The 12,781-nt window shown below is 35.6% G+C and overlaps 1 protein-coding gene across 3 annotated transcripts in view; it reads right to left on the bottom strand.

Annotated features, from left to right (window-relative positions):
- CDK17 (cyclin dependent kinase 17) overlaps positions 1–12,781 on the bottom strand; it is a 110,832-nt gene that overhangs the window by 37,779 nt on the left and 60,272 nt on the right. For all 3 annotated transcript variants that reach the window (XM_041738415.1, XM_041738414.1, XM_041738413.1), the window contains exons 2-3: positions 8,972–9,118; positions 1,351–1,515 (exon numbers count right to left, since the gene is read on the bottom strand). In XM_041738415.1, the coding sequence (XP_041594349.1) occupies positions 1,351–1,515; positions 8,972–9,089 (283 nt within the window). In that variant the 5' untranslated portion in view covers positions 9,090–9,118. The remainder of the gene's footprint in view (positions 1–1,350; positions 1,516–8,971; positions 9,119–12,781) is intronic.

The following is a 12,781-nucleotide window of genomic DNA, read 5'->3' as shown; positions in this document are numbered from 1 at the left end:
AGATACAACAGAAATAACCCCAAAAGCAGAGGTAATAGTGTAGTAAAATAATTTGGAAATAATGACCTTTAAAGATTCATTACTTTTGTTTTTAATTAGCTTAATTATAGGTTTTTAACATTTAAATTTTAATAATGGCTATATTTAACAACCAGCTTGCAAAACTCCTTAAATTTAACAATCATCTCTCATGAACCAGTGTGAGCCAATTCCAGCACACCATTCCACAAAGTTATATCTGCAGGGATTAAGGTGACCTACATTTCTCCCATAGATAAAATCCCACTGTATATTCCTCATATTAACAAAACTCAAAAGCTCATATTCCTCAAGTTAACAAAACACATGAGTAAATAACCTACCATGGCAAAGGAAGCAGATAAGCAAGTGGCAAAAAAAAGCCTTAGAAACTTATGTCATGAGGCTATAAAATCATTATGCTTAAATGGATTTTATTTTATTTTTATTTTTTTAAAGATTTTATTTATTTATTCATGAGAAACACAGGCAGAGGGAGAAGCAGACTCCATGCAGGGAGCCCGATGTGGGACTCGATCCTGAGTCTCCAGGATCACACCCTGGACTGAAAGGTGGCGCTAAACCGCTGAGCCACCTGGGCTGCCCTTAAATGGATTTTAAAAATCAAAACATAGAGACACCTGAGGGGCTTAGTTCGTTAAGCATATGCCTTTGACTTAAGCATATGCCTTTGACTCTGGTCATGATCCCGCGATCCAGGGACCGAGTCCCACATATCTGGCTCCCTGCTCAGTGGAGAGTCTGTTTTTCCCTCTCTGTCTCCCATCCCCTAGCTCATGTGCTCTTTCTCAAATAAATAAATAAAATCTTTAAAAATACCTTTTAAAAATATAAAAATAAAAACACGATAGTAAGATGCTATCAAAAAATACCAGAGAAATAAACAGAAACTTGCAGGTATGTATCTTTCCTAAATATTTAGAACGACATAGTAATATAAGAATAGCAGCTCAGGTGACATTCATGTATACAAATCATTGCACTGGGCTCTTGTATGGCGATGATCTGGAATTACTATGGTAAGACCCTAAATTAAGCACGATCTTCAAGATTTCATCTTGAAATTTTGCATCCATTTCCTAAGGGTTTTGTTTCTTCCTGATGGATAGGTTTTCAAATGTTACTCCTATGTAGTGTCAGCACTAGTACCTCCGTAGAGCCTTCTTTCTGCTATCTCTGTTATTTTCAACTTGATTTTTAGTTTACAAAAAAAATCAGATAATGAAGGCTAGCTGACTTCCATACAACTCTAACAATAGCTATGTATATGATCTACAGTAAGAAAATTTTTTAAAAAAGCCATTAAATTACCTAATCTGCTTCCATTTCTGGGCATTGCCATGAAAGATCCAAGGCTTCCTCCAATAACACTATGTGGTCTCCGCAATGGGGGCTTCTTGAAGGACCCTGTGTACTGGTGAAGGAAGGAATGCATACTGTGAGAGGTTGGAGGCCTGCCATTCTTCACAATAGGCTCTGTGGTTCACAGTATCCAAAATCATTCCATTAGCAGCCCAAGATCCAGGATCACATGAGAAGGATTGAGAAAGCAAAACAGAAAACAAAAGGTTTATGAGATTAGTAACATTTAAGAGTTCTTTGGCTATCTATACAAAGAAACAGAATTAAATAATATCTATGAAAAAACACAGAAAACACTTTAATATTTGAAAGTAGTCTAATCACTTAAATATCCACTTTTGGAAATAACCAAAATTGGTTAGCAATCATAAAACTACTAATACAGTCCACAGATTTCAACCATTTGCTTATTTTAATGTATCTCAAGCTTATTTCCAAACTACTGTACATTTACTAACTGCCTCAAATATCCCTTATAATTAGGCATGCTAGAGTATATAAATGACATGGTCCTGGCCTGAATGAATTTATGTCCCTATTTGCTATACGTTCAAAAGGTACGTCAGTTAGTGGTTAAACACAGAAGTACTTAAGCACAGATCAATATAGAGGTTCTGAAATTTATTACCCAAAATTTAGGACTTTCAGTATAAAGAGGTTTTCACTTTTTATTTATTTTTTTTTAAAGATTTCATTTATTTGTTCATAGAGACACAAAGAGAGACAGAGAGGCAGAGACACAGGCAGAGGGAGAAGCAGGCTCCATGCAGGGAGCCCGACGTGGGACTTGATCCCAGGTCTCCAGGACAGGACAACACCCTGGACCCAAGGCGGTGCTAAACTGCTGAGCCACCCAGGTTGCCCAAGGTTTTCGCTTTTTAAAGAAATTACAGATGTATACACAAGCAGAAACATTTAAAAAATATAAACCTTAAAATTTATTTAATTGTAATTATATATGTATTATATATGTAATTATATATAATTGTAATTATATATTTAATTGTAATTAAATTTATTTAATTGTAATTGAAATCCTGTTTTGTAATGCTTATGAGGAATCTCAGGATTCCTTTCCACCTCTAAGGAAGAGCTCTAAAATAGGTTAAAGACATGATACATTCTTCTATGACAAATAATTAGTCTTTTGTATTAGAATTATGTTTTACTGGTAGTAATCAAGGAATTTTAAAAGGAACTAGGCTTCTCTGAATATCTTCTCCTCTAAAATGGAACCAGCTCTTCTTTTGTAGTTGATAATCAGAAGCAAGAGTATCTCCTGATGTGGGTATTTCCCCTACCTGTAAAGGTTTATGAGACACAAAGAACAAGAAGACTTTATGACCCACACCTCTACTGATAATGGCTGCATAAAAGAAGATGGGAGAAGGAGGATGACCCAAAGGGTCCTTAGGGGTCAAACAGAGCTCAAGTTATCTAATTTTGGTAAAACACCAGACTGGAAAAAGGAAAAGTACCTAACTAGTAACAGATAATGTCTGTCTAAAGTGTCCCATGGCCTGTACATTCCTTGGTGGTAGCTGGCTGATCAAGGATTTAAGGGATCTTAAGCTTAGTAAAATAACCAACAATTTAATAATGAATGCAGAGGAGATATATAATACAAATGCAAAAATGAAATAGTCAAATAGTGTAAGATATAGGCTAGAACATATTTAAAAATTTCCTCTATGTTATAATATTTCATATCTGGAATCATAATAAAATACATATATATTCTGCCTATAGACAACATGTTTTAGTCACTCTGTAAAGTTATCCTGGGGATTAGAGCTTTACAGTCTTGAGGAATATAGCTTAAAAAAATCATAAAAACATTCAATTAGTCAGTGGACATTTATTTATTGTGTGCCTACTATTCCAGGTCCTGGGCATCAACAGGTGAACAAAACAAGCAAAATACTACTCTCTAAGGCTGTAAGATTTTATGGAGGGGAAACAAGTAAGAAACTAACGAATAAGAAAAATATCGGGGCACCTGGGTGGCTCAGTCGGATAAGCATCTGCCTTTAGCTCACATCATGATCCCAGGGGTCCTGGGATTGAGCCCTGTGTCAGGTTCCCTGCTCAGCAGGGAGTCTGTTTCTTCCTCTGCCCTTACCTGGCTCAAGCTGGCCTTCTTGCTAATAAATAAAATCTTAAAAAAAGAAAAATATCAGTGATAGGCAATATGCAAAAGACAGATATGATAGAATATAGAGGAATGCCTATTTTACAATGAATACTGAGTTAAAGTTCTCTCTGCAGAAGTATTTTTGACAGAGATACAAATGCAAGAAAGGGTCAATCTAAGTTAAAAAATATTCCAGACAGAGGGTAAAGCTGCTGCAAGAGTTAACACATAGCAGGAGTTTGACTTCTAGGGCAGCAGTCATCAAATTTTAGCAAGTTTCAGTATTAAAATACAAGACTGCTGGGCCCAACCTTCCAGACCTCCTGACTCTCAGTAGGTCTGACATGGAATCCTAAATTTGCATCTCTAACAAATTCTCAGGTGATGCTGAGGTTGCTGGTCCAGGGGTCAAACTCTGAAAACACTGTGTTAAAGGAACACAAAGAAGGCAAGTGTAGCTGTAGTACACATACATTATTTAGTGAGGTCAGAGAGATAAGCAGGTTTGTAGGTAACCATAAAAGTTCAAATTTTATTCTGAGATTAGAATCAGTTATGGTAGCTTGGAAGCAGGTAGTAATATGATTTCATTCATGTTTTAAAAATACCACTCTGAGGGGTCAGGGATGGTGGGAGATAAGAGGTGGAATAACTATAAAGAGGTAGCATGAGAGGGATGTCTTTGTGGTAATGGAATACCTCCTTATCCTGATTGCAGTCATGGTTATATGAATCTACACATGATACAATGGCACGAAACTATACTCACACTTCCAGTATTAATTTTCCAAGCTTGATAATGGTTTATAGTTAAGGAAGATGTAACCAAAGGAGGGAACTGAGAGAAGAGCACAAGGGACCTCTCAGTACTATGTTTACAACTTCCTTTGAATCTATAATTATTTAAAAATTTTTTAAAAAATTGAACATTACTCTTGTTGCTGTTGGAGAACAGATGAGAGGAAATTAACAGAAAGGAAACAGAAGAGACTACTATAGTATCCTAAACAATAGTGGTGGCCTGGACTGAATGGAGAGAAGGAGGCAAATTTAGGATATATTATAAAGACAGAATCAAAGGCTAGCAGACATGGCTACAAAATTACTTTCATACATATTCTCCAATCCAGCTTTTAGTGAGGAACTATATTAAAAACATCTATCTAAAGAAAAATTTTAAAGCTACAGCAGAGCCTCTGTTAAAAATAAATAATAATACATAAAAAGGACAATAGCTGTAACCATGTTATCAAGCATATATGTAACTATCATTAATAGTGAGTTTTTTTTTTTTAAGATTTTTTAATTTTATTTATTTATTTATTCACAGACACAGAGAGAGAGAGGCCGAGACACAGGGAGAAGGAGAAGCAGGCTCCATGCAGGGAGCCTGACGTGGGACTCGATCCGGGGTCTCCAGGATCACACCCCAGGCTGCAGGCGGCGCCAAACCGCTGCGCCACCAGGGCTGCCCAATAGTGAGTTTTTAAAAGTTATTTACATGGTAAATACATAGGAAACTAAAATGATAAAAGGGAGAAGGGGGAAACAAGTGTCAAAAAGAAAAATCAAGGATGATTCCTGGTTTTCTAGTTTTAAGAAGTTTAGGTTAAGTGAGGGAAATTGGAAAAGAAGCAGATTTGAGAGGAAGGAAATCAAGAATTATGGTTTGGTAGTATTAAGTTCAACTTCTATTAAATATCTATATGGAGAAGCCAACTAATATTTGGATGTGAATCCAGAGATCCAGACAAAAATCCTGACTAGAAATACAGATTTAGGAATAGCCAGCATACACATAGTAGCTGAAATCACAGGACTGGATAACATCAGCCCAAGGAGAGTGTACAGAAAAGAGAATAGGGTCCATGAATCATAAAATACTCCAACATTTCAAGAGTATGACAGCAATTAATTGGAAGTTCAATAAGACAATATGTTGTATTTTAAAAAATGGAAACTTTTAAGACATCATGCTAAGTGCAAGAAGTCAGATACAAAAGGACAAATACTGTATGATTCCACTTATATGAGGTACCTTGAAATTCACAGAAGACAGAAAAGTAAAATAGTTGTTACCCGAGACTGAAGGAAGGGGAGAACAGAGAGCTATTATTTAATGAATATAGTGTTTTAGTTTGGAATGGTGAAAACTCTGGAGATAGATGGTGATGTGATGGCTGCACAACAATGTGAATGTCCCTAATGCCACTAAAACTAAAAACTTCAAAGTAGTTAAAATAGTAAATTATACATTATGTATACTTTACTACAGTATTTTTTTTAATTTTTAATATTTTATTTATTTATTCATGAGAGACGCAGAGAGAGAGAGAAAGAGAGGCAGAGACACAGGCAGAGGGAGAAGCAGGCTCCACGCAGGGAGCCCAACGTGGGACTCGATCCCAGGTCTCCAGGAATCCACCCTGGGCTGAAGGCGGCGCTAAACCGCTGAGGCATCTGGGCTGCCCACAGTATTTTTTTTTAAGATTTTATTTATTTATTCATGATACAGAGAGAGAGAGAGAGAGAGAGAGAGAGAGAGGCAGAGACAGAGGCAGAGGCAGAGGGAGAAGCAGGCTCCCTGTAGGGAGCCCAATATGGGACTCGATTCCAGGACCTCAGGATCATGACCTGAGCCGAAGGCAAATGCTTAACTGCTGAGCCACCCAGGTGTCCCTACCACAATATTTTTTAAAGTAATGACGATCTGTATGAAAAACAGCAGATCTCTTATTCTACAAAGTAGTTAGTTCAAAGTAAGACTTCTTAATGATTTTTAACGTAACATGGCAATCATGATTTCAAGCATCTTATTCATTTGGATTTTCTGATTATGTGAACTATCAGCAGGAACATGTGATTTCTTAGCCCATGCTGTACTCTTCCTTATTCCCTACCCCTAATCCTGCTCTTTTAACACTATTAATACCTAATCCTAGTCAGACCCTACATACAGCCATAATCTGTGCTTTCAACCTCATTCTCTCATGAACCCTTGCTATTTGTAAGAGTCAGCACTACCTACAACCTCCTATTGGTCATCCACTCTTGCAAAAAACTTCACTGCTATCATCTATCAGATCATCAAGAGAAAGGGAAAAAACCTGGGTGAATGACAAAGTCTCACAATATCCACCAACTAGGCTTGTTGACTCTAAACAACTTAATAAACTGCCCCATTACAAAGACTGAGTAGTAAAGAAAAGGAACTGGAATATCTGGAAAACTAGATCATTTCAATCTTTGCTGTTTTGGGGGGTTTCTTCAGATTCTAAGTAATCATGAGAAGTGTCATTCTGTTAAATTTATTTTATTATACTTCCTAAGAACATAAAGATGCAGTTTTCTTTAAGAATTTTAGTCGTCAAAAAAAGTAACTTTTGTTGTAACTGCATTTGAAAGCCCTCAAATAATATATGTATAATAAAACATTATTCTTGCTTTTTTTGTAAACTGTGATCTATTTTCTCCCTCATATTTAAATTGTCACCTATTCCATTCATCAAATTCAGTAATTTTAACAAATATTCTCAATAGAGTAATGTTAACTACTTAGACAAGATCCTGAAATACCTTAACTTTTCTGTGATATGTCTAAAAATACTATTAAAAACATTTACTGAGGGTGTCTAGGTGGCCTAGTTGGTTAGGAGTCCAACTCTTGATTTCAGTTCAGGTCATGATCTCAGGATCATGAGATCGAGCCCCACCACAGGACTCTGTACTGGGCTTGGGATTCTCTCTCCCCCTCCTTTCTCCCTTCAACCCCCCACCCAGCCCTCTCAAAAACAAACAAACCCCCAAGGTTTAATTAAAAGACCAAGAATTCAAAGAGGGTCTGAGAGAGAATTAAGGATTTTGCTCCTAGTAAGAAGAAAAAAATAAGACATTATAAAATTATCTTTGAGTTTTGACCCAAATGAAAAATGTGTCCCCTTCCAAAATTTAAGTAAGTTATATCCAAATTATTATTTTTAAAAAATGTTTCTACTGAATTTATCTGTCTCCTCTCCCATAATACAACCAGCCAGATAAACTTGAGTAAATAATGATCCTTCTGAGAAAACAGATAAATTAAAGGTTGAGTAAGATAAATTACTTACTCAGAGACAAAAACTAATAAGGGGCGTGTTAGTGTATCCCAAATCCTAATCCATGACTTTTAACTAAAATTCAGAGCCCGTTGCATTATACCTTTCCCTTTCTCACAACAAGGATATTTACATTCAGCAGAAGTGAGTAAGGGTATTCATGCTTTCACCTACTGCCACAAATTTCTAACAAAAGAATTTCAGGCACAGGGAAGAAAGGCTTCCAGAGAATGTGTACACGACATACTGGCAGTCATTCCTGCAACTCCTTCATGATTATTACTATAACATCCCCAGGGTTATTTCAGTTTTAAAATATGTATCCCTGTTCTATAAATTTCATCAGGATTTTACATTTTAATCTACTCAATTTTTTAAGCTCTTTTCATTTTATATCAGCATCTGTGTATTACTTTACATTGTAAAAAAGAACTGTCAAACACATGAAATGTTATATGCCTATCTACTGTTAAGTAGTAGATATTATGGATATCTCAATATTATGGATAGATTCTATAGTAAATATAAAATAAGGAAAGAGTAAGATTCACTCATGTCATGAACTTTGTCATTTATAGTCCATATGCATATATACTGCCACAAAACTATGAGGAACATCAAACAGGAATTTCACAAACTTACTACACTTTTAAGCTGTGTTAACTTAGATTATCTTAAAAACCATTATTTAACAACTAGGATGATATTATATAAGGTATTCTTATTTAAGAGCCAATTAAAAAAACAGAAAGAGTGAAGTAAGTCAATCAGAGAAGGACAAACATTATATGGTTTGATTCATACGAGGAATATAAAAAATAGTGAAAAGGATTAAAGGGGAAAGGAGAGAAAATGAGTGAGAATTATCAGAGAAGGTGACAGAACATGAGACTCCTAACTCTGGGAAACGAACAAGGAGTAGTGGATGGGGAGATGGTGGGCAGGGGGATGGGGTGACTGGGTGACGGGCACTAAGGGGGGGCACTTGACAGGATGAGCACTGGGTGTTATACTATATGTTGGCAAATCGAATGCCAATAAAAAAATACACACACACACACACACACACACACACAAAAAGAAAGATAAACAGGATCGGAAAATCCATAAGGGTTAGAGACCAGGTATAATAACACTCCTGTAGTAAGAATGAAACATTCCAATAAGTAAGCGCAAGCAAAAGTCACGTAGTCTTCTGTTTCCTAAGAACTAGAGAACAAGACAAATAAACAAAAGGAAGCTATTAGGAACTTATCAGAAAATTAAATTCACATTCAATTTATAAAGTAATTAAAAAGGAGAAGCATCTCTCCTTCCCTCCCCTCCCCAGCCAAATATTTACCATTATCCTTGCTGCTGTTTTCTTCAATGGTCATTTGTTCCGCCAATTCAGACAATGATTCATCAATAGTCTGGCTTCCTCGAAGAGTGAGGGATAGCCTTCTCTTAAATTTTTTCATCCTATCAACTGAACGTGACTTGAACAATCCTAAAAAGAAATAATTCAAAACATTTTAAAAAAAGAATGAACACAAAATTAAAGCTTAAAAAATGCCATTTTGAGTTTACTGGGAATCTTCAAATAGGAATATAAAAAGAAGTCCTCCTGTCCACCAATCACCACAATATTTCTTCAAGATCCAGACACTCTGATTAATAATGCTATATTTATGCAGTATCATCAGAAGAGCAGGGATTCCACAGAAACCAAGTAAAAATGGAGGTCTGAAGCATCACAACTGAATTTAGAAGGATTAGAAATTTTCCTAAAATGTGCTCTTTAAAAACCAATATAGTATTTTGATGCATAGGTCTCATCACTATAAATATTAATCATCACATTGGAAGAAGTCAGTGATATCTTATATATAAATGGGGGCATAGGACAGGTAAAGGGGACTGGAGAGAGAATAAAGAGTGATGTTTGACACTATTAAACAACTCCAACAGGAATTTTCTGTTTTAAGTTCTTATTTAACCAATATATTACATTTTTTTCTCCCCTTGGTCAGCTGTTAGGAACCTCTTCCTATTATTCTAACAATGACAAAGTTTTTTTTTTAAAGATTATTTATTTATTCATAGAGACAGAGAGAGAGACAGAGACAGAGACAGAGAGTCAGAGACATAGGCAGAGGGAGAAGCAGGCTCCATGCAGAGAGCCGGAAGTGGGACTTGATCCCGGGTCTCCAGGATCACGCCCTGGGCTGCAGGCGGAGCTAAACCGCTGCACCACCGGGGTTGCCCCAATGACAAGTTTTAAAAGGAAGAAATGAAAGCTAAATTCATAATAATATTATTATTTTTTATTGGTGTTCAATTTACCAACATACAGAATAACACCCAGTGCTCATCCTGTCAAGTGCCCCCCTCAGTGCCCGTCATAATATTAAATGCATACCCTGTACAAATGACACTTTCATATTGTTTAATTCATTTAGTCCTCCTACCTCTAGAGTGGACAATCCATAGTAGCTATGCTATTCCATTTTCACAAATAAATTCACAGATTCAAAGAAGTCCCCTGACCAAAGTCAAATAAACAATAAATGATAGAACTGAGATTTAAAACTAGGATCATCTTTCCCACACATTTTAACATCTCTGAAATTAGGATGTAGCTTATCATTAAGGGGATGTCAAAATAAAATTGACAGCCTCTTTTTTCCTGGTGGTACATACAGCAATGGTATGATTCATAGTAGAAAACCACAAATAAAATCAAAGTACTTGCTGCCAAAAAGATTTTCTCAATAATCTACTTGTAATTTCTTTTCTAGTTTACTATTTTTTACTTGTGATGAGCAACTTTACCAGATTACCAAACATATTATAACTATTAGCCCAACTAAAAGTAAGAACCTTATAATAATTCCCCTATACTAAAACACATGTTTTATCATCCAGCTCTGGGTAGCTACTTTGAATCTCTATGTATTTTGCTTATTTTCTCATTCATAGGTCTATGTAAGTAGTGAGGTATGCTCAACAGGTATCATTTAATATTTGTTTGCTCAAAGGCTCAGGGGAGGATACTGAGCAGAAATTTGTGACAATATTGTATTTTACCAACTACTTTTTACATTATTTTTTTAAAACCTATAACAAAAATATAAAAACCACACACATTAAAATAGCAAAAGTTGTAACTGCACTCTAATAAGGACACTTTTTATCCTTAAGCTTTAAAACAGCTGATTTTTTTTTGGTGAGATACTGAAAAAACCCTGTTCCTCAGCTTAGTTTGTTTGGGACACCAACAGGACAAATCCATAGTACTGAGTATTTTCTACTGAGTTATCTTCCTGTTGACTCTTTTCAACTGTGTCCAATCAACAGCTAAAATCATCTACACTTACTATATTTTTCAGTTCTCGAATTTCCATTTGATTCTTTTCTATTGATTCCAGTTCTCTAGGGGAATTCTCCACCTTGTCATCTATTTTCATGAATAGATTATTTAAAGTATTTTAAAGCTCTTGTCTGTAATCCAGTCTGCATAACTTATTTCATTGCTGACTTATCTCTGTTGGTCCTGTGTATACCTAGTCATTTTTAATTGAATATTATTAATTGTATGTGATGATTGCACGAAAATATGAAAAAAACAGAGGAAAAAAAAAGATTGTTACCTTCTTCCAGAGATGATTTAATTTTTTTCTAACAAGCAGTCAGAGTAGGAGCAGATCACTTCAACCCAATCAAGAACTGAGCTGAATGAGACTGGATTTCAAACATCATAAAGACTGGCCTACCTCTTGATTTATTACCACTCTTATGGTATGCCACCCTTCAAAGGATTCCAAATGCAAACAAACCTAGGGCTAGAACAACCAACAAAAACTATTGAAAGCTCCACTTAGCTTCCTCAGTTGCTTTTTACTCATCTCTTCTACAATGTTCAGCTTTCATCATCCTTTCCAAAATAGCTTAAGAGCTAGAAAATGCCTTAAGGAAACCAGCATAGAATATGTCTATCTCCCCTCTCTCCTGAATCTTGATTCAAGGCATGACTAACTTCAAAGCTCTACCATGCCTTCAAATTCATTTTTCCCCCCATATCAAATAGTTCTCTGTAGAATATTCAGTATAATACAAGTTGCTCTATCATACATAGAAATGGAGATTTAGGATTAAGAGAGGTAATATATTTGTGACAGCACCAAACTGTTTTGCTTACTACAGCTCAGCTTTGTGGTAGATCTTTAAATCTGGCATTGTGACACCTCCAGCTTTGTCCTTCTTTCTCAAAACAGCTTTCACTATTCAGGGTCTTTTGTGGTTCCAAGCAAATTTTAGAATTATTTGTTCTAATTCTGTAAAAAACGCTGTAGGTATTTAGATAGGGATTGCAATGAAACTGTAGACTGCTCTGGGTTGTACAGGCATTTTAACAATAGTAATTCTTCTAATCCACGAGCATGGAATATCTTTCCATTTGTTTGTGTTGGCCTTCAAGGTCTTTCATCAATTTTTTATAGTTTTCAGAGCACAGGTTTTTCACTTCCTTGGTTAAGTTTAACCCTAGGCATTTTATTCTTTTTGGTGTATAGCATATTACTCACAATAGTCAAGAATGGAAGCAGCCTAAGTGTCCATCAATAGATGAATGGATAAAGAGGATGTGGTATGGAATATTACATAGCCATAAAAAAGGATGTGATCTTTCCATTGCCAACAACAATGGATAGATTAAGAGGGTATTATGCTCAGTGAAATAAGTCAGAAAAAGGCAATATAGTTTAACTTCACTTATATATGGGATCTAAAAAACAAATGAATAAAACAAAAAGTAGAATCAGACCTACAAATACAGAGAACAAACTGAGGGTTACCAAAGGGAATGGGAAGGGATATATGTGCAAAACAGATGAAGGAAAGTAGAAGATACAGGTTTCCAGTCATGGAATGAATGAGTCATAGGAATAAAAGACACAGCATAGGAAATATATAGTCAAGGGTCTTGTATTGAGGTCGTATGGTGACAGACTGTAGCTACACTTGTGGTGAGCATAACACATCATATAGAAATGTTGAATCACTATGTTGTATACATGAAACTAATATAACACTGTATGTCAACTATACTCCAATTAAATATTTAAGAAAAAAATAAAATAGGTAATATATGTATCTCACCAAGCAAGGTGAA

The sequence above is a fragment of the Vulpes lagopus genome, chromosome 23, assembly GCF_018345385.1.
Source record: "Vulpes lagopus strain Blue_001 chromosome 23, ASM1834538v1, whole genome shotgun sequence".
Classification (NCBI taxonomy): domain Eukaryota; kingdom Metazoa; phylum Chordata; class Mammalia; order Carnivora; family Canidae; genus Vulpes; species Vulpes lagopus.
This window is presented reverse-complemented; position numbering and strand designations above follow the sequence as displayed.